Source organism: Styela clava, chromosome 6 (genome assembly GCF_964204865.1).
Source record: "Styela clava chromosome 6, kaStyClav1.hap1.2, whole genome shotgun sequence".
NCBI lineage: Eukaryota > Metazoa > Chordata > Ascidiacea > Stolidobranchia > Styelidae > Styela > Styela clava.
Window position 1 is genome coordinate 8,605,106 of NC_135255.1, and position 23,526 is coordinate 8,628,631.

Here is a 23,526-nt window from a genome sequence, read left to right on the forward strand (position 1 = left end):
TCAAACATACCAAAAATCAGACATCGAATATGCCATATGTGATATAAATTTATTTCGACTCCATAATCAGCATAACAATAAAATGATTGGTAAAAATAAAAACTGATTATGAAATCAAGAGAGCAAACAAAACCTTAGATAAGATTTAAAACGTACAGAATGTACCGGTATATAAGATGGAAGTTTTGCCAAGAAGAAGCGGTGTGTGTTCACTCACCTTATGATAACGTATTTCAAATTTAAGAACTTTGTTCACGTTCCAAGGCAAACAAGGATTTACTTATTTATCCCGGGGGAAAGGAAAGCCGATAAGACGGCTTATTCATATGGCGAACTACGGCCTCTCGTCCGGTTACCATTCCAAGTCGGGTATGGGATTAGTTATATTGTTTGTTTTCGGAAGCATGGACTTGGCGGTGGGGGAAGCTGTACCCGACCAGCAGTTACGTGAACCACCCAACGACGGCGAGGAGTCCAACAATCCTCTCGTCCCTGCATGGGATTCGAACCTGCAAACCCACGCAGAGTAATTAGAGGTGCGGTGGCGAGCGTATTCGCCCGTTGAGCCACACCGCCGCGCCAAAGTATTATTATTTACTAGTACCGGTACAGTAAGGTCAAGTACCGGTACCTACCGGACTGTCCTACATGAATTCCAAACCATACCGGTACGGCGGGTACCGGTACCTCTATTGAATACGACATCCTGTACCGGTAAATGTAATAAACTTTAAAAGGTGGTATGTCATATGCCGCGCATGCTTATGGAAAATGTGGCACATAGCAATTGATTGTAAATAGACGTGATGGATGTTTCCCCGACCCTTGACCCCTCCTTATACTTTACTGTTGCAAAATGTTGTATCCTTATTTTAGATAGGATAGGATAGAATTTACATATTTATCCCGGGGGAGAGGAAAGCCGATAAGACGGCTTATCCATATGGCGAACCACGGCCTCTCGTCCGGTTACCATTCCAAGTCGGGTATGGGATAAGTCAAATTGTTTGTTTTCGGAAGCATGGACTTGGTGGTGGAGGAAGCCGTAACCGACCAGCGGTTACGTGAACCACCCAACGACGGCGAGGAGTCCAGCAATCCTCTCGCACATAACCATCCCTGCATGGGATTCGAGCCTGCGAACCCACGCAGAGTAATTAGAGGTGCAGTGGCGAGCGTATTCCTAACGCTTAGCCCGTTGAGCCACACCGTCGCGCCTTTTAAGACTGTTCAGATTCAGATTCAGATAATTTATTTTCGTCGTGCAAGAAACATTATGAACAACACAAGCATAGTAAATCAAGGCAAAAGAAAACAACAGACACATAATGTTTCGACTGCAATTAACGAGGAGCCGCGAAAGACTATCAAGTCATCGTGTCAGCGACACCATTAAAGCTGAATGACGTCAAAAAAACGTCAAATGATTAAGGTTGAGTTATATATGATCAGGGCAAAAATTTGGAAAACGTAAATCGAATCGAGAGAGTAAGCCAAATGAGAAAAGTTTAAATAAAAAGTATGAATGGAATCAAGAGAGTCGGGGAAGAAATGATTAATCTAGAATTAAGTTAGCTCAGGGGAAATTTAGAAAACGTAAATCGAATCGAGAGAGCAAGTCAAAAGAGAATGGTTTAAAAAGAAATGTGAAGGGAATCGAGAGAGAAATGTTTAAATGGGAACAAATATCCATCGTGTCGAGTAAAAGTCAGAAAAAACGCGTTTACGATAAATCAGTATGTCAGTCTCGCAGCGTCATGCTCGGGTGATCGCAATCACAATATGAAATTGTTGACTGGCAGGACGCTGCAGAAACTTAGCAACTGAAGGGGAATTCCCAGCAACCATAACAGGGGAAGCCGGGTTGGATTAAGTATCAGTACTGATACGGCAATATATAAATAAATAAATATATAAGTACAATTCAGACAGGAAAAACTGTTTTGATGGGAAAAGTTCATTCCACATGTACTTTGGGCAATGATGCGAACTCAGTGATAATGGTCGTGCTCTGTGAGGACAATAAAGAAAAATGGTGACAATGCCAATGGCATTAAGAGGTGAAAAAAGTCACGATCGTTTAGGTAAAATAGAGATCCTGGACCGAATGACCAGTTATAGAAAAATCGAGCCACACAAAAGGTGGGGGACATGGGTTGTATACGGTACACTACTATACTTATAAGGGATCTATACCACTTATTGAAGCAGACTAGAAGGATACATAGGAATCCAGGTAAAATTTTTTCAAAGCTTGTTTGAATGAATTGTAATTCATAATTCGAATGTTATCGGATACAGCATTCCATAATTTAACGCCTGTATATTTTATCGAATTTTGAGTACGTTTGGTTGAAAAATGAGTTACATAATAGGAACTACTGGCAGAGGATCGTGTTCTATAAGAATGCACGCTGCTTTGTTTCAAGAAATAATCAGTGAATGTAACAGGGAGTTTTTTGTTGTGATGTTGGTGCATCAATTTCAATATCTCTAATTTATAAATATCCACCATTTTAATAATACGAAGTTTATAATAGATTGGATCAAGTTGGGCATAAGGTCCACTGCCAGAGACAGCACGAATGGCCCTATTCTGCATTATTTCAATTTTGCGTAAAAGAGTTTTATCAGCGGAGCCCCATGCAGAAATACCGTATTGAATATGGGCTTGGAATAACGAGTGGTAAACCATACGTAAAGTTGAAATTGGTATAAAATGCCTGAGTTTGTACAGTATTCCCACCGACTTAGATAACTTAGCAGCCAAGTTAGTTATATGAATATCCCATTTCATTTGACTGTCTAAATATATGCCCAGATATTTATAAGAATTGACTTTTTCTAATGTAATGTTGTCAATACAGATTAATAAATTATGATTGGCTTTATGTTTATTTGGTGAAATAAGCATAGACTTAGATTTATCGATATTTAATGTCAATTTGTTAGCCTTCATCCAATTAACCACTTTTACAATTTCAGAGTTCACTCGTGACTGTATAGCTGGTAGAGATTTGTCACTATCTAGAAGTATAGTGTCGTCAGCGAATAGTTTTGCGAAGAAAGAAGAACAGTGGGTGAGGTCATTTATATAGACGAGGAATAATAATGGACCCAACGTCGAACCCTGTGGGACCCCGTGAGTCACTGGTAAGACTGGGGAGCAGTGGGTTCCTACTTGAACGAATTGAGTTCTGCCACTCAAGTAACTGTAGAGAAGTTTATTTGGTATACCTCTGATACCATAATGCCATAACTTTTGGGTTAGAATATTGTGATTAACGGTATCAAATGCCTTTTTGAGATCTAAAAATATAGCACTAACAAATTCTTTTTTTTCTAATTTGTCATAAATGTAAGAGATGGTGTCTAAAATTGCATGAGACGTAGAGTGATTACTCTGGAAACCAAATTGATGTTTATTTATCACGTCATATTTTGTAAAGAAATTACTGAGCCTATTATGAATTAAACGTTCAAATATTTTATTAATTGACGAAAGAATTGAAATTGGCCTGTAATTTGACACAAGTTTTTTATTGCCAGATTTAAAGAGAGGAATTACACGAGCAACTTTGAGGGATGAGGGGAAAATTCCAAGCGAGAGCGAGCAGTTGAACAATTTAACTAGAAGCGGCGCAAGCGGGTCAGCAACGAATTTCAGGAAGCGGGGAGGAATGTTATCCGGCCCAACTGCCTTTCTCTCCTTCAAGTTTAGAATTTCCACTATCATTTCGGATTCTGTGACCAAAGTCATAAAAGCTGATTTACTAACACGGTTACGAAGAAATGGCTTAAATTCACACATGTCATTAGAAAACTTGGCTGCCAAGCTAGATCCAGCAGTTGAGAAGTACTTATTAAATTCGGTTGCGATTAAGCAACCGTCTTTAACTGTACTGCCATTTTCAGGACATACTTCAGCTATCGAATGCTTGGAATTATTTTTTGTGGTTGTGATTTGATTAATGATTTGCCACGTAGACCTGGGGTTACCCTTGGTCTGGGAAATAAGATTTTGGTAGTGAATTTGCTTCGCTTTGTCTAATACGGAAGTAAGTGTGTTGCGATACTTTTTGAAGTATGAGCGTTGCAAGGGGGTTCCACGTAAAAAATGGGTTTTAAACAACTTATTTCTGTGTTTCATACAAGTGATTAACCCTTTGGTTAGCCATGGCTTTAGCCTCAGCCTTTTTTGACGACGCGATAGAGGTCGAAGTGGGGCATGCCGGTCGATGGTACTAACGAATGACTGTATGAATTCGTCAAATGTGTTGTCAAAGTTCTCAGCAGTTATATTAATTGAGGAAAATCGATTATTCATAATGTTATGTACCTCAGATCGAAAGGCATCAATTGAGAACAGTGACATATCTCTTGACAATACACACTCATTCGTTTTTGTGGGTCTAATGCCTCTTAAACAACAAAGTATGGGGAAATGGTCAGTTATATCGGAATGCACGACAAAGGAGTCAATTTCTAGATGTGTCAAATTGGTGTATATGTGGTCAATAAGAGTGGCTGAGGTGTGGGTGACTCTTGTGGCTTCGGATATTAATGAAATAGCATTGTGTGACACAAGCATATTAATGTAATTTGCAACTTGGGTGCTGTTAGTTGCTGAAAATAAATTAATATTAAAATCACCAACAATGAGGAATTTTTTATTAGCCAATTTAGACAGGGATTGTTCGAGTAAGTTCGTAAAGTCGTAGATGTCATTGCGTGGGTGTTTGTAAATAATACCGATTACCAGGTTATCTATAAAATTTTCTAAAGAAATTTCAAACCATAAATTTTCACAATTAGAGTACCGAATGCTATTTTCTATGGTTACAGTATAGGTAACATCATTTCTAATATACGCACCTACGCCTCCTGCTTTAGTAAGAGATGGTGCATGGATGAAAGTATACCCATCTATGTTAATATTTGAAGAATAATTATCAACTAGTTTGGTTTCACTTAAAGCTATTATGTGTGGCGGTAATGAGAAACAGGATAATAAGAAAGTTAGTTGGTCAAGGTTTTTATGGAGAGAGCGAATATTAGTATGAAAAATAATAAGATCAGAAGACATACGAATAGAATTCAATTTCGAAACTTCAATATTGTTGCAGACAATGTTAAAATTGTTGGACATATACGTTAAGAGAATAACATCATGAATTTATAGAGAATCAGTATAAGAAGATGCGAGTAATAAAATATTATTGCAACTGACCTATTTGATGAATGCTAGGTCATTCTCATTTCTGATTTGTCTTGTTTTCGTGTCATCGTTTTTCTTGACAAAAATTCTCCCATTGTTAGTCCAAAGGTATTTGTATCCACATTGTCTTTTTAGTTCCCTTGATTGAAAATAAAGCGATCTAGCTGTTTTCGTTAAGTTCTCCGCAATGAAAATTTTGGAGAAGTTGAAGAATTTATTAGGGTCTTTTGCTGTTCTCAGTTTTTTTCTATTTGTAATTATGTTGGTACGGACTCTCCTAGAGGTGAAGCGAGCAATTATGGCAGAAGGTTTATCTGAGTTATCATGTGCTAGTCTATGTGAGTTGTAGATATCTGCGGTGGTAATGTTCACTCCAATGATCTTTGACAGTTTACATACAAGCAGGTCGGTGTTTTCGTTATTATTATAAGCTATACCGTGGAACTCGAGACATTCCAATCGTGATCTTCTCTCTTGGTCTTCAACACGGTCTTCCAGGTGGTCGCAATCATCCTCAAGGTCTTCCACAAGTTCTTCTAGATCTTTAATCTTTTTCTGCTGTTTTTTCACCATATCTTGTGTGGATTTAAGAGATTTATTAATCGAGTCGAATTTATCTGATAAGAATTTTTGGCTGTCCCTGAGGTCACTCTGAGCTTTAGCAATCACACTGAGTTCGCTTCTCATATCTTTCAATGAGGAGTCTAGTGAACTCAGAATGTGTTGAAAACTAGACTCGGCAACTCTTGAAAGATCCGATGGACTGGATGGTGTTGTTTTGGTGGTCAAACATTCATCAATCATTGATGGCAATTGTATCAGTACTTGGCGAAGAATAGTGCTTGTTATAACCGCCATTAGTGCGCTATCTTCCTCCTGTGATGTACTTGGCGAATCAGGAATTGGACGCTTGGAAGAATCCATACTCTACAAGTCTACAGTATATTATCCTTAATCAAATAGCGAATAAATTCTAAAGTGTTGGCGCCGGTTGGCGCTGATAAACTGGTTTAGATAAACTTATTCAACTACGTGCCGCTTACGGGTACTGATAACAGATTTTTTGGCATTCTTCCCCCTGCCTTTAATGACTATTTTACACATCTAAAAAATGTGCATAAGTATGGTACCAGATCCAAGAAAATAAGATCCTATTACACGCCAGAAGTCTCCACTGATGTCGGGAAGAAATCCTTAAAATATTACGGTGTTCAAGTCTGGGGTGATGTTCCATTAAAAATAAAAAATGTCTCCATATCATTGTTTTCTGAAAAAAATAAAAAAAACTTCTGCTAGCAAAGTATTCAGAACAAGAGAGCTATGCTCAAATATATGGACACGTAGAGTCACATAATTTTTGATGACGTCATAGCGAGAGAAAAAAAGTAATAGCCTTCTGGAGAAAATTTTTATCTTCAACCACTGAAAATTTCAAAGCAATTGGTCCAGTATTCGAAGAGAAAAGCGACTTTTTTAAAACGTGTCAAAGAACAAGAACAACAACATAATATTGAAACGATCGTTATGTCCACTACGTGTCCAATAAATTCCTGTTACCGTATTTATAAATAATAAGTAAAACATGCATTTTTCATCTGTGGTGCATTATATTTTCAAATTCTGGTTGTATATTGTAGCAAGTACATAAGGATAGTTACTGTGTATTTTAATATTTTCACCACTTATTGTTAGTAGTGCATGTTATTTGCCTGAAACAAGGTCGTTGGCGTTGCCTATTCATGGCATGACGTCACCAGTACCTGGTTTTCAAAAGTTGTTTCGATTGTACAACAATCGTCCGATCACGACTCTGAATTATTCGCCGAACTCTACGACAGAATACACGAATTGGAATGTCGTGTCGAATCAATGATCTCCCATTTATTGAAACCGCTAGCACAGTTGTACCCCTCTCAAATACTATCTGCAATTTTAAGACGTGAAGTTCATGCAATTGCTCATGGAGATGTTCTTGTCGAACTTCATTGTGTTTCCGCTAATTTTACAGTTTTACCAACACTTTTCTTCAACAACTCGTATGCAACACGTCCGATTGTTGCATATACCTTGCCTAATAGATCTACAGAACTTGGACAAATCCACGCCAGTAACGTTGTTTTCAATCAAATATTACTGACTGAATCACCACGATTTGGACAAACGAAAATTTTCAAAATCAATGGCAGCTACTACAAGTATTTCAATTATTCACTAGTATCCAGAAACGAAAATGTCAAAGAAGTATACCCCTCACTGTATACAACCTTTGACGACCCATCTACACAAGATTACAGCTCATTTCTCGAAGAAATTTTAGCAAATGAAGAGGAAATTTCCGCTACAAGCATGGACGACCTTTTAGTTACAATTTCGGAACTCAACAAACTGAATGACGATTACAAAGGAGGACGAACCTCTGCAGAAACTATTGATATCACTACACTGGAAGACGGTATTCAAAAAGCCGTCAATGGCAACATATTTGCCTGGCTCTTGCGAGTTGAGAGCTCAGCATGGAATTACGTCATAGGATTTTGCCTTATTTACGCATTATTTGTTATACCCATTCTCTCTTTCCTGTACATAGGATATTTCATTTTTCAAAGTTTGCCAAACTGCCGAGTTACAATTCGCAATGCATTAACAAATGGATTGTTCCAGCCGATACAACGACTTCTCAATATTCAACGACAACCCGTAGTACAATTCGACGAACAAGAAGAAATACACCAGATATCCGATGTCGAAATTGACGCGGAAGATATAGAAAGTGCTAGCAACTTCTCAGATGCGAGCACCCAAGCTCAAATGGAATCAAAAGTTTGACCGTAACAAACCTTTCGAATTATCCACACCCTATTAAGTAAACTCGATTGCGACGCACGTTGCGAATGGAATATAGTGTGTAACTCGCAATGTATCGCTTCGCTATTACTTATTTTCATTTTATCAATTTAATCGTCTTGTATTTTATTATCTTTTCTGTTATTATTATCCATCATAAACATAAAAACACCTTACTATAAAAAAATATAAATATTACAAAACCATCAAAATAAAAAAATTTTGCGTATTCTCATTTTTTTTGTGTGTATTTACTTGTTACTAATCAATTGTTGTTTTTAGATATCATGAGCTCTTTTACTTCATACAGAATTTGATTCAGGTTCAATCTCAAGGATTCAATGGTTCAATATTCTTCAAATCAACTATTACGCTCATTATTTTACAAAGCAGAAAGAAGTCGATTGTCCAAACGCAATGGCTTAGTTCTGGGTGTTATCGAAGATTTCGTGAAAATCTGTAGATTTCACCGCAAAAGATCCTTCAACCGGAGGTATCTCAATCAAATTGGTTTTCCTGTGTCGTTGCATTAGTTGGTCATCAGCGACTTTGATGCAGAATTAAATACACCAATACATGGGCAAATTTTACGACATATTATTCAATCAGAAATCGTTATTAGCTAGTCTTACAAAATTTAAAAATTAGCAAACTAATTTTTTTTCATTGTCGGGGGGAATTGTGTAGCAAGTACATAAGGATAGTTACTGTGTATTTTAATATTTTCACCACTTATTGTTAGTAGTGCATGTTATTTGCCTGAAACAAGGTCGTTGTCCCAATTCATTTCCTTTATGATATATTTTTCTCGCTTAGTGTAGCTTGTCTTTGCCGTTCTTTGTTAGTTAGAAATTTGGTTTCATCACATATACTTGCTTTAAGGTTTCAAGTGTAATTCGTTATTTGGATCAATTCAACTGTGCAACTTTACAATATAATATATAGGCATTCAATACATTGTGTGCTTTTTGACCTCTGAAGGAGTCAAGATCGGAGTTACACTCTGTTAACGTGTGTTCAATAACACGGGAGTGTGGACACGCAGATAGGGTCGAACCTTTGTTGCCCTATAATATCAGTGTAGCTCAATCTATCAGAACTAGCTTATATTATTAATAATTGACTCACATCAAATGTTAGTGTAATACAGCACTAATTCTACCACCCCCCCCCCCCCCCCCCCATGATTTATCAGATTATACTCTTATTGCAATACTGTTTATTCAATCATTTCAGTAATAAAGTGTGTACAACAGCCTATATATCTTTACCAATCCGATGTTGCGATAACCAATCTTCCATATTTATAATTTAGGTTTAGTATGTTGACCTTACTACACTGTTAAATGCCTGTTCCCTATAAATGACTGTTCTTGTTTATTATCTACTCATATATATATATATTTTATGACCTACTATTGTACTATGGTATTTATCATCTATACTCGCATAGAGTATCAACTATAGATATTAATAATTTTTTTGCATTTTTATATTTTCTTTTTGCATGTAACATAAATAGTGACCATTCTAATTCAGCATAGGCTATATTAATGTTCCTTGATAAATCTGATCAGTAATTCTCTTGTATATGCCACATTTATTTATGTACAATTCATTTGCCAATATTACTCCTTCTATTCATGTTTTATGACAATAAAAGCACTAGCTTGTCAAATCTCACCTATGCATTGTAATTGTTAGCCATCGGATGAATTATGAATAATATTGTGCATGAGTTCAATAGCCTATTGGCCTATCCATTCTATCTTGTATTATATTTCGCATTCAGTCAAAACAAAATGTGTAATTCATTTATTATCTAGCTTGAAACTATTATGCTAAATTTATTATCTAGCATGACTAAACAATGCTGCATCTTTTTGAATGAAAATATTCTTAAGGACTGAATGTCCTACTTATTGTGGATAATTTTCAAACTGACATACATTTAGTCTGACATGGCATTTAAAGGATAAGTTTCTCAACTCAATAATTTTTCTATTTCGTTATTGCTCATCATTTTAGTATTTTTTTCTTCTTATGTTAATGTTGCCATAGGTGCAATTAGAAATTTTCCTTGTGTTCTGTTTACATATAGTATATTTTATTACTGGCTCAAACGTGTTAGTAATTCTTGCATTTAATCTTTTGTCATGCACGTGATACATTTTTACCACATTTTTCGAGCACACCATCCACTAATATAGGGTATATATATATATATATATCAAAAATGCGATGCATTGCAAAAAATGTCAGTCAGATGTAGGTAAAGTGGTGACGAAAATGAATACTTTGCACTTTATATAAAAATAAAAATAAAACGCTTAGTAGCACAGCATTTTGGTCTTCCTCCATCTCAAGTATTGTAGCTTTCACAGAAGTTTTTTCTCCACTTGACCTATAATCAGGGCTGCCACAACATCCTTATTTTTAGAATTTCTCCTTATTTTGAAGGTCTTCGTTTTAGGAAATGTTTTTGACCTTATTTCTGAGAAACATCTTTATTTTGACGTGTGTCCTTATTTTTAACCTCATAAATGAATATACCAGTGAATTAAACTTTGAATTTGGTTTAGATCTGGAACTTCATAAGAGATAAAATGAGTAAACGTAAAAAATTTGCTGTGATCATTATGAGAAAGAATTCAACGGCGTCGAACGAAACGAAGGGCCAGTGATTTGCGCACTGCAGCTTTTGGGAATGTGACAACAATCTGAAATGCATAGGTAGAGCAGCAATTTCTGTTAATAATGCAACCCAGAAACACAAGGCTCTGCTCCAGAAATTGATCAAACCAATCTATAAATAACTTTTTTAAGAGTCAATGATTATACAAAGGCTATCTCAACACATGCAAGCAGCTGGAATTTATTTCCATCATCACATCATTGAACATCCGACACTTGATATAAAAGAAAAATATTTTTAAATCATTCATGAGCGAATACCTACAATGTAACTGAATGTCAAGATGTAACAACACTACTTGAAAAAGTATTCAAAAAATTTGAGCAAATGTATACGCAAAGTACTGCAGCCAAAATAATAACAACAAGATGGACAATAGGACTCATGGAATACAAAACCCATTGAAGAAACACAGCAGCTAGAACGAAGATCAAGATGTATGTGATTACAGTCAAGTTTCCGTACTCCTGAAGTATGCGTACCAAGAAAGGAGGACACCGGAACGTAGTATGTGTACCACGTTAGGGTTAGGCCAAAATGTCCGTATTTTAGTTCTATTACGAGTTCAGGGACGAACCAAGTGAGTTTCGTAGTATTGTACCCAAAAGTATGGCCTAACCTGGTACACATACTAAGTTCCGTTGTCCGTCATCTTGGTACACGTATTTCTGGAGTACCCAAGTTTTTTTCTCAATAATCCATAGGAATACAAATTATTATTTTAATTACTAATGTGAATAAACACTGAATATCGAGTTATATTAATAGTGGTATTGAAGTTTTTCAAGGCTTTGGGAGTGGTTCTTAGATTGAGTAAAAAGGCAATTTAGGTTCTATGACGTGGACATTGCTACATATTTCTTTTTCTTAGCTGCTTTTCAATCAACTGGAGCACCGATGGATTCCCAGCCCCGCGACCTGCAAAATATGCATCTTTTAAACTGAAAATTTTTTGGCGATTCATTCAATATTTAGGTTGAGGCCCTACGGGCATAGCTAAAGATTTTGAAGAGGGGGGGGGGGGTCTGAAATTGATGTGATGGCTGTCTTCCCTTTTGATTTTGCGAACTCGTGCTTCTACACGGCAAGGTACGTTAATATTGGTGCTGGCCTAAAAGGATCATAACGAAATGTTGCTTGATTAACAACGAATGCGCCTTGAGTACAATGCGCGGTCGCATTAGAATTGGGTCTTCATCAACAACGAGGACGCATCAGGATGGCACAATATTGACAGTTCATTCACCCAGTTATTATTGTGTATGAAGTCTATATTGACTCGGCTTCCACTTGGGAATAGAAGCAGCCGCGATTCGACTTCATTTAGGACCCCAAGTCTCTGAACAAGAAGTTACCAACACATGTACTATGCATTTTATAAATAAAACATGTTCGTTGTTTATGGATTTATTAGATCGAATACAACTATTGTATAAGAACGTTTCCATCTTCTGACAAGAAGCTTCACAACTAACCCGTAGCAAAGCTTTGAACGAGCTTTTGTCACTTGGTTGTGACATCACACAATCTTTGAGAATGATACGTAGAATTTCACTGCTGATATATTTGGTCATAAATCAATTTGCGTTGGATGGAATAGTGGAGTACTTTTCTGATATTAGATAAAGCGCATTACGAACAGTTAGGTCGCATTTGGAATGACGCATTATCAAAAATGAGGGCGCATTATCAACAGCGCGTTGGGAACAATGTGTGATATGTCTCGTTTTTTTCCGAGTAATCTGTACAAGGCTCTTGACAAGCAGTCACCGGTATGCAGATTATGCATTTCGTTCGTTATCTTGAGATTTTTTAAATTGGATACAACTAGTGGGGAAAATATTCTCAGCTTATAATGACATCATTTTTTCGAACAAGGCTTTATCACCAACCAGTTAGAAGACCCAATCTATTCAAGTTATATGGGCGCATGAATTTCAAGGCTTGTCCATGTGACATATTTGTCTGTCCCATCTCATCTCATAGCAATTTATGCCTGTCCCATTACATCTCAGTGGATTCCCATTGGAATACAATTCTATAAAAATTGCTAAATTTAGGTTTAGCGTCTATTAAATAGGACTACATTTGCATGTCTATGGAGACAAAATATAGACAAAGAAGTGTGAATAAAATGTGTTATTATATGCTCTGGGGCATGCCAGCCGCTACTTGACAACAATATCAAAATCACCAATGAGCAAGATCATTATTTATGCTACCTTATTATCCGGTTTATCGTCATTATTCCCTGTTTAAGTTTGCAGATATAGCTTTATGAACTTATATTAATAGAGTACCTACTATAGTCTATAATATCTTTTCTGCAATGAATAATTGAAACGTCTGAGTAAACCTACCAACTTGAACTCAAAACATCAGTTACGACCTGTGGTTTAGGATCTGGAAAGATGTCAACTTCAAAATCTTGTGATGTTCCTCCAGACCCTCCAAAACGCAAAAGCCCCACCGATCGACAAGCTGGTAGTACTTTTACAGTGCCAAAATTGTCGGAGAGTAAAATCTCTGATTTGGTTACAGTGCTTGAAAGCACAATATTAAAAACATTGCGTTTAGAAATACCAGCAATCATTGAACAACATCTGGAAAGACTTGCTCAAGATGTCTCTTTAACCACTCCCACCAGCACTGGCATCCAGCAGTCCTTGTCTTCACTGGATGAATCACTGAAGGAAGTGAAAACCCAGCTGTCCTCCTTCAGTATAATAAAAGATGAAGTGGGAGAGATTAAAAGAAGCCAGGACTTCATTTCAAAAAAATTTGATGACCTTAGTGCAAACTATAAAGATCTGAACAACACAACAGCAAAAAATAACAAAAAAATTCGCGAACTCGAACTTATCGTCGAAGATCTTGAAGAAGAAATAGATATCTTGACCGAACGCCAGCAAGATCAAGAGCGCAGATCTAGACTAGATAATCTAGAGTTTCACAACATCCCATACTCCACAGATGAAGACTGCGAAAACATAATCATGAAAGTAGCAGCTCGAATCAATGTATCACTTCAACCACTCGACATATCGAACTGCCACAGGATGTCGAAAAACAACAAGAAGAAACCATCACCGATCATAGTAAAGTTTGTCAACCGAAAAACCAGACATAATATTTTAAAAAATCGTCGTCAGTTAAGAACAGCCAACTTTCGTACCGACTTTCCACAATTACCATCATCCACCAAAATTTTTGTTGTGGAAAATTTAACCGACACTAATAAAGACTTATTTTATAAAGCCAAAGATCTCAAAGTCATTTGTGGATATAAATTTTTATGGACGCACAATGGGAGGGTACTCATTAAAAAGAACTCAATGACCAAAACCATCCCTATTGTCACTGAAGATGACCTTTCATTCATCAAGTAGGTTTTTTGATTTTATGTCTGGTCGTAATAATAATAATAATTCAGTTGTATGTCTATACAATTATTGATAGTTATATATGTTTGACTTTCCTCGATTCTGTATTTTCCTTACAATTTTTTTTTTTCTCACCCTTTTAAATGGCTTGTGATAGTGTTAGTAATAGTGAATTCCAATTAGATCATCTTGATAATTCTGTCACATGCAACAATGTGGAAGTTGCAAATTTATATTCAATTCAAACCCTGTCAAACTTAAGTATTTTTCATGTGAATATCAGATCCCTCATGAAAAATTTAGACGAATTGACCACGCTTCTATCCAATTTTTCTTCACCTCCACACATAATTGCAATAAGTGAAACAAAATTATCTGATAACCATGATTTTAATATACCTATTGATGGGTACAGCTTCATACATGCGCCATCTGCCACTAAAGCAGGTGGTGTTGGTGCATTTATAAGAGATGATATCACCTACTCTGAAATAACAGAGCTTGACCTTAATAATTATTCTAACTGCGAAAATCTGTGGTTCGAAGTCAGTTTGGTGAACACTTGCAATAGCCTAGTAATCGGCGTTATATATAAACATCCTCGCGATGATATTTTAAATTTTACTGATGCATTTGAAACTTCTTTATCCAAAATGGCACATAAACACTTTTTGATTGTAGGGGATTTAATATTAATTTATTTTCAACTTCTACTAATACCCAAGTTGCCAGTTATGTTAACATGCTTATGTCACATAATGCCACTTCCCTGATAACAAAGCCCACTAGAATAAGTCGTACTTCAGCAACGTTAATTGACCACATCTACACTAATATGAGCAATTCACAAATTAATTCTTTTGTCATTCTGTCTGATATCACAGACCATTTTCCGATTATGTGTTGCCTGAATGGCATAAAACCAACATCTTCTAATAATTGTGTATTGTCAAGGGACATGTCCACATTCTCTCTGGACACTTTTCGTTCAGATATAATAGGCATTCTTAACAACCAATTCACCACACTTCAATTAAATTCACAAAACTTTGACAGTGTCTTTGACGAATTTGTACAATCATTTGTTTCTTTGATTGATCGACATGCCCCTTTACAACCACTTTCACGTCGTCAGAAAAGGATAAGACTAAAACCCTGGCTTACTAAAGGATTGATTACTTGTATTCGACGCAAAAATAAATTATTCAAATCTCATTTTTTGAGGGGTAACAGCTCTCAATGCTCGTACTTTAAAAATTATCGGAATGTTCTGACAAGAACTGTAGATAGAGCAAAGCAAATTTATTACCAAAACCTTATTGCCCAAAACAGAGGCAACCCGAGATCGACATGGCAAATAGTTAACCGAATTACGCACACGCATAATAAATCAAGACAAAAAGTTAAGGAAATTTATCTGAAAAATGGCAGTATCACCAAAGATGACTTTTCGATATCAACTGAATTTAATGAGTACTTCTCAACCATAGGGTCCAGCCTCTCAGAAAAGTTTTCTAATGATTCGGGTAACTTCAAACAACTTCTTCATAATCCTCTGAGCCAGTCTATATTTTTGAGTCCGACTACTTCTAATGAATTGTTGGTAGAAATTCAAAATTTGAAGGATAGGAAGGCAGTTGGGCCAGATAATATTCCAGCTCGCTTTCTTAAATTAGTTGCTGACCTCATCGCTCCATGTCTGACAGAGTTCTTCAATTGCTCACTCTCTCTCGGCATATTTCCTTCTTCTCTCAAAATTGCAAGAGTAATTCCTCTTCTTAAATCTGGAAATAAAAAACTCGTGTCAAATTATAGACCGATATCAATCCTTTCAACGATTGATAAAATTTTTGAACGCCTGATTCATAAGAGGCTTACTAGTTTTTTCAATAAATATGATGTCATAAATAAATCTCAATTCGGTTTTCAAAACAGTCATTCCACATCGCATGCTATTTTAGACACTACATCATTTATCTATGATAGACTAGAAAAGAAAGAGTATGTTAGTGCAACTTTTTTAGACTTAAAAAAAGCTTTCGATACTGTAAATCATGACATCCTGATTTACAAGTTGAAACATTATGGTATTAGGGGTATAGCAAATAAACTCATTTCTCGTTACTTAAGCGGTCGATCACAGTATGTTCAAGTAGGTTCTTATTGTTCTCCTACCTTACCAGTGACTCATGGAGTTCCACAAGGTAGCTGTTTGGGTCCATTGTTATTTTTAGTATATGTTAATGACATATCTCATTGTTCTTCATTATTCTCGAAATTATTTGCAGATGATACCAATCTCCTTGACAGTGACAAATCCTGTGCAGCCCTTGAATTAAGGGTGAACACTGAAATTGCTAAAGTAGCAAACTGGATGCGATCAAACAAATTAACAATAAACATAAATAAATCTAAAACTATGTTAATATCACCTAAAAGTAAAGCACAAAATGGTTTAGTAGTCCAAATTGATGACACAGAACTTGAAAATGTAAATTTTTATAAATATCTGGGTATTCATATTGATAACAAAATGAAGTGGGACATTCAAATATCCAAACTGGCTGTTAAACTATCCAAGTCAGTTGGGATACTATATAGACTTCGGCGATTTGCTTCACTCACAACATTACGTATGGTCTACCACTCCTTATTTCAGTCACACATTCAATATGGCATTGTTGCATGGGGCTTGGCTGATAAAAATTTATTACGTAATATTGAAATTATGCAGAATCGAGCAATTCGCGCTATCTCCAATGTCGGTTATCGCACTCATCTGACTCCTATTTACCACAGTATTCGCATAATTAAAATGGTGGATATGCATAAATTCGAAGTGCTAAAAATAATGCACCAACATCACAACAAAAAACTCCCTCCTGCATTCACTAATTATTTTATGAAGCAGAGTGATGTTCACTCATATGGAACAAGGTCCTCGACCAGTTGCTCATATTTTTTGAATCGTTTTTCCACCAAACTAACCCAACGCTCAATCAAGTTCATTGGAGTAAAGTTATGGAATTTGCTTCCTGAAACAATTCGTACAAGTAACTATAATTCTTTTAAATGTAAATTGAAAACTTTATACCTTGAAGCTTATAGGTGCTAGCAGTCTAACTTGTTCCGTTATAAGTAAGATTCCTGTACCCATCCATGTTCCTCTACTGAACAGCTGTATCCATTATTTTTTCTTTTATGACAGCTGAATGCTGTACCTCTTTTGCTGGCTGTTTCATGTTTTACTATGTCATTTTTTGCCAACTTCTCATGTGCAATTTATATAGTGCATACCGGTACTTCACCTTACTGTGACGGAAACTCGTCGTCGTCTACTTTCCACATATAATAGCTATCAAATGGCAACCCAGTTGCTTGGGACGCTACTTCAGTCCTTTTTAGTGCTGGGTCGTATGACTCAGCATTATTTTATGTTTTGAATTCATCGATGCGCATCTTAAACACCAGATGTCGCTAATGAGCCTTCTTCTGAATGAATCGTACTGGCGGTTCTTGTAGTGTGGTTATTTACAATTAAATTTATTTCGAATCTATTGTCTTTCCATGATTTGTGCATTTTATTTCGGATTTATTGTTGTCTTTCCATGATTTTTGTATTTTTGAAGATAATTTTTCCTTTTTTGTTGTCGAATCCACTGTTGTCTTTCCATGATTTGTGTATTTTATTTCGAATCTATTGTTGTATTTCAATGATTTGTGTATTTCTGAAGATAAATTTTCGTTTTTTGTTGTTCTATATGCTTCATTGCTATATTTGCTGCTTTAATACAGCACCAAGGTGTCGCTGACTAGATGACTCATTGAGTCTATTCGCGACCCCGCGTCAATTGCAATGAATCAATGTTTTTCGTTTTTTCAATTTACTGTGTTTTCTTTTGCCTCATATTGATTCTTGCATGACGAAATAAAATATCTGAATCTGAATCACAATAATATCCTGATATCAGATAGCAAAATACCTCTTGGCTAACCGGTTATCCGGAGAATCAAACTCTATGTCGCAGTCGATTTCGAATTATCCCGACTCCACAGGTACACCCCGGTCCCCGTGACATGCGTTCGGTTCTTTGCTGTCATCTGTCACGGTGTTTTTGTTATTATGGGCATCCGCCGCATTCTTCTGTTGAAGAAGCATTATAAAAAGAGATGTTGGGTTAAAGCAGGGTTAACTAATTGAGGGAAATTGTTCGTAAACAATTTTAAGTCTTTTTATGTTATGTTAGTGACTGTCTGCTACCGGTACCGGTACCACCGTACCACTAGTCCACTACCTGACTACCGTGTTTCCCCGAAAATAAGACAGGGTTTTATTTCAATTTTCTTTCCAAAAATAACACCAAGGCTTACCGTATATTCAGGAGATATCAAAATACTGAAATAGAGAATTACTCACTCTATCACCACATACTGACATATGCTAGACACATAGCCTCTACAGGGGTGGTGACTCCACTACGACCCATGGGCCGGGGCCACGGCCCGTCTAATTGGGCCACATGGGCCGTGGCCCATCAAGCTATGGGCCGCGGGCCGCGGCCCCGTCAGGAAAAACTCAATTATCTTACCAAAATTTTCAAATTTTACAAAATTGTCAATATTCGAACCAAAAAATAAACTCCTGTAGTATGTGTACCAGGTTAGGGTTAGGGCAAAATTTTGTTCAGATTTTTACATTATAGTTCTATTATGAGTTTGGGGACTGTCTGTGTTAGCCAAGTGAATAGTTCCTTTACACAACTTGATGGGCCGCGGCCCATAGCCTGATGGGCCTAGGCCCAATTTGATGGGCCGTGGCCCCGGCCCATGGGCCAAAGAGGAGTCACCACTTCCACTCCATAGCCTATTTAGGCACTTCGAAAAATAAAGAAAATGGGAATTATCAATAAAAAAGACAGAAAATAAAAATATTAGTCAAAATGATTAGCCTAGATGGAGTCTAACTACTTACTGAATAGCCAGTCTGGATTTCATGGCCTTTTTGAGCGAGAAATCGGGCGTGCAATCAGAAATTCCCGCGTGCAAATAAGAATTCCTGGCGTGCAATTATAGCTCACGACGTGCAAAACAACCGCACTCGCGTGCAACTGACTTTGACATCAGAAACCTCTCAATACATCCGCGTAAAATTACCGGTATCGGATAAAAAATACGTTGAATCAGAGAAAAAATGGACGTTTGACCTTTGACCCCAAACCTCATTTCTACAGTTTGTCGCTAATTTTGAGAGTGTTTGTGCGACTTTGGATACCGGTACTGTTCAGTACATCCGCGTAAATTTATTGGATAAAAAATACGTTGAACCAGAGCAAAATGCACATACTTTGTCATTAATTTTGGTAGTGTTTTTACGTAGAATTAATGGATAAAAAATACGTCAAATTAGAGCAAAATGGACGTTTGACCTTTGACCCCAAACATTATTTTCATACTTTGTCACTAATTTTGGGAGTGTTTGAGCAACTTTAGATACCGGTACTGTTCAGTACATTCGTGTAAAATTATTGTATGAAATATACGCTGAATCAGAGCCGTACTTGGCCATTGGTGCGGAGGCGATCTTTTCGTCCATAACTATTCTCACGGGATTCCTATTTCCTATCATTCAACACGATATGGACCTTTCCCCGAACATCGACTTCCTTGTTTACTTCGTGACATTGGCCAATCAGTAAGATGCAAAATGGACGTAACAATGAGAGGAATTTTTCGCGGGTCAAAGGTTGGGGAAAGGTCCATGGTCTTTTTGCTTCGCAATATTTCGATCAGACCAAATCTTGCAGGCTGGTATTTGTCGACAATTGTGGAGTTATAATATTTTGGCATCTTTATATTACTGGATTATTGATTTTAAAACCATTTAAACCGATTTACATTGGTGAGCAATTGCAAATTTTCGGCGTGCAAAATTGATTTCGCTCGCGTGCATTTTTGCGGAGCGCTAGCGCCCTCGGGCGTGCACCTGCCATGGAATCCAGTCTGGCTGAATAGAGTGCGAAACACTGCAGAAGAGCGCAAAACAGCGCTGAAGAGAGGGAAAGAGCGTGAAACAGCGCAGAAGAGAGGGAAACATTTTTCTTTCATTATTTATTAGGTCTGTGAAATTTTAAACAATTTGATGGGAAACAGTATACAGTGGTAGGGAATGATCACGAGTTTATATCAGTAATCTTCAACATCTTCAAATAACCCAACATGACGCACCCTAACCTGGTACACATACTGTGTTCAGGTTGTGCGTCATCTTGGTGCACATACTTCATGACGCACCCTGACCTGGTACACATACTGTGTTCAGGTTGTGCACCATCTTGGTGCAGTTGAGTTTTTTAAATGGACTCCGAGACCTTGAGACTAGACAAAAACAATTTAAGATATTTATTCCATTGATTAATAAGGTCTTATGGCCAAGTGACTTCTGGATTTGTTGATCACTTCAACATAAATTAGTATATTAATATGAATAGTTCAAGATTCAGCCAAATTTTGATTATTTAAATCATGATATTTGAATAAATTTCTGCATTACATGCACAAGATACAGCACTGTATATATATTTGTACATAGAAGAAAAATATTAAATATCTGACCAAGTTCAGCCAATCGTTATATTTACTGCAAAGTTTTCTTGGTTTGTGCATTGGTATTCAAAATTGCCTCTGTTCAATTAGTATAAAGACTGATATGCTATGAAGCCCAAGTCTGTGGTCCAAATTTTTGCATACATTTTCAAGTATATCTTGCTGTAAGTTCATACTTGAATTAATCATTTCAAAACTGTTGCAGCTTCAAGCTGAAATACTAATAAACAGCATTTGTTCATTCTTACTCATGTTCAGTGATTTCATAAGCTAATATGTCTGAATGTATAAAATTAGAACAAAATCATGGTATGGATGACAAAGAAAAAAAGAATGATGTGAAAGAAGTCGTAATTGATCCGTCCATGGCAGGTCGAGCAAAGATCAAGCCTGAGTTCCTTATTGATGCGCCAGAAAAGAAATCCATTGTACATGTTCAAGCCAATGATGACAAAACTGAAAATATTGATGCTCCACCTCCAAAGAAAAAGAAGAGGGGTCAAAATAAGAACAGACCTCAAACACAGAGAGATAAGTTAGAGGATTGTCTTTGTCCTAGTCTTGTAAGTGATAAAGGTAAATGTACTTTTGGTGATAAGTGCCGCTTTATACATGACACTGCTAAATATATGTCAATGAAGCCTGAAGATATTGGAGAGGAATGTTATGCTTTCAAAACACATGGAAAATGTCATTATGGTATTTCTTGTAGATATGGATCATGTCATATCAAAAAGATGGAAGATGGTTCCTATCAGAGCATACAGAATGAAACGACTCTTACGTCAAATCCAGCTCCTAAGATAATTAACTTTCAACCTAGAGATTTTCTACTTTCGCTAAGAAAAAAGAAATATGAATTCACAAAAAGTGATAAAATCCTCAAAGAACTTTTCCCAAACGGCAAAAATACACAAAATGGAGTTACAGATTCCAAAGTTCCGGACACTGAAGTGATGAAAAATACTGAAGATCTGCACTCACAAAATGGGACGAATTTCTCTAAAATCAATACAGGTCCCTTATTGGATGATACTGTTGGTGAAAAAAAGACAGTGCCCTTTAAAGGAAAGTTGTTTCTAGCTCCGTTAACCACAGTTGGTAATCTTCCATATCGTGTCACTTGTAAATCCCTTGGTGCTGATATAACTTGTGGAGAAATGGCTGTTGCTACAAGTTTACTTCAAGGTAATATATCCGAGTGGGCACTTTTAAAACGGCACCCATGTGAAGATATATTTGGCGTACAGATTTGTGGAGCTTTCCCAGATTCTATGACCAAATGTGCAGAATTAATAGAAAAGAAATGTGATGTGGACTTTGTTGATATCAACATGGGGTGTCCTATCGATATTATCTATCATAAAGGTGCAGGATCTGCGTTAATGAGACGTACAAATAAATTGTTCGATATTGTGAAGTCTGTTAATAAAGTATTAACAATACCTTTAACATGTAAAATGAGAACAGGAATTGATACAAAACACAATACTGCTCACACGATTTTGCCCAAATTAAGAGATTTTGGTGTTGCATTATCTACCGTACATGGTCGTTCACGTCAAGCTCGCTACACAAAATTAGCAGATTGGGATTATATTGACCAATGTGCAAAAGCTGCTGCCCCTATGCCTCTGTTTGGAAATGGTGACATTCTCTCCTTTGAAGATTATAATCATGTAGAAAAACAAGAGAATGTTGATGGTGTTATGATAGCAAGAGGGGCATTGATTAAACCCTGGATTTTTACTGAAATTAAAGAACAGAAACATTGGGATATTTCAAGCTCCGAGCGTTTCGATATACTAAAGAAATTTGTTAATACTGGCTTAATGCATTGGGGATCAGATAGCCGTGGAGTTGAAACTACTCGAAAATTTTTGCTTGAGTGGTTATCTTTTTTGCATCGTTATATACCTGTAGGTGTATTGGAAAGAGTTCCCCAAAAAATCAATGAGCAACCTCCTCTATACATTGGGAGAAATGACTTGGAAACATTGATGGCAAGTCAGAACTGTCAATCATGGGTTGAAATTAGCGAAATGCTTTTGGGAAAAGTTCCTGAAGGTTTTCACTTTTTGCCCAAGCATAAAGCAAACTCATACTCTTGAAAATATCATATCAGACTTGCCATTTCTCGTCCAACCCTACAATTGCTATTTAGCACTCTGTGGTAGTGTTCAGTTTTGTGAAGTGAAAATAGTTTGCTTAATAATCATGGTCAAATCATCTGAATTGTTCTTAAATTGCATGTCATCATCTTCATCTCAGTTCAACTTAAAACTAGACAAGAGGTCAATGAACTTTCGCGTCAATTAACATTATTACCTGATTTTAATAAATAGCTCAGGAGTTTTTTACAATACGAGTTTGCCAAATATTTAATTCAGTGTCTGCCATTGTATTATGTGATTTTATTACTGCTTTTCCTCAATTATTGTTATCTCATGGATTTTACAAGCGTTTAATTCATTTTATCTTTCCTGACTCAACGTTATCTCACAAATAAGTTACAGATTGATTTTTGCCAGCTATTTATCGCATGAATATCAGACATAAATATATATCCTGCAAGGATAACGACAAGGGTTACTGCTGTCTGCTGATATTAAAAAATGCATCATTATGATATTAGTTAACACTCGAGCAATATTATTGTATGCATGCCTATCCATAGATCGTTTTAGAAGGTTTTACTTGGTATCACAATTCACAACTTTATTACGGTAATAACAAGATTTTCTTTGATTAATTTGGTGCAGGTGTTGGCGGGATTGTAACTT

The 23,526-nt window shown here is 36.5% G+C and overlaps 1 protein-coding gene and 1 long non-coding RNA gene across 3 annotated transcripts; one reads left to right on the top strand and one right to left on the bottom strand.

Annotated features, from left to right (window-relative positions):
• Positions 1–15,340: 15,340 nt before the first annotated feature.
• On the bottom strand, positions 15,341–16,571 carry LOC144424409 (uncharacterized). Of its 2 annotated transcripts, none has more exons than XR_013476704.1 (2): positions 16,321–16,571; positions 15,341–15,924 (listed from the first exon to the last, which is right to left on the bottom strand). It is a non-coding gene; the product is annotated as an uncharacterized LOC144424409 (long non-coding RNA). The 2 variants fall into 2 exon arrangements; XR_013476702.1 differs by lacking the exon at positions 16,321–16,571 and adding an exon at positions 16,019–16,093.
• A 4,410-nt stretch (positions 16,572–20,981) lies between these two features.
• On the top strand, positions 20,982–23,505 carry LOC120331711 (tRNA-dihydrouridine(47) synthase [NAD(P)(+)]-like). Its single transcript, XM_039398847.2, has one exon. The coding sequence runs from the start codon at positions 21,019–21,021 to the stop codon at positions 22,852–22,854; it is 1,836 nt and encodes a 611-aa protein (XP_039254781.1). The 5' UTR covers positions 20,982–21,018; the 3' UTR covers positions 22,855–23,505.
• Positions 23,506–23,526: the final 21 nt, after the last annotated feature.

Excerpts from the sequence above, each read along its gene's own strand:
- LOC120331711 (XM_039398847.2), top strand. The coding sequence starts at position 21,019 with ATGTCTGAATGTATAAAATTAGAACAAAATCATGGTATGGATGACAAA.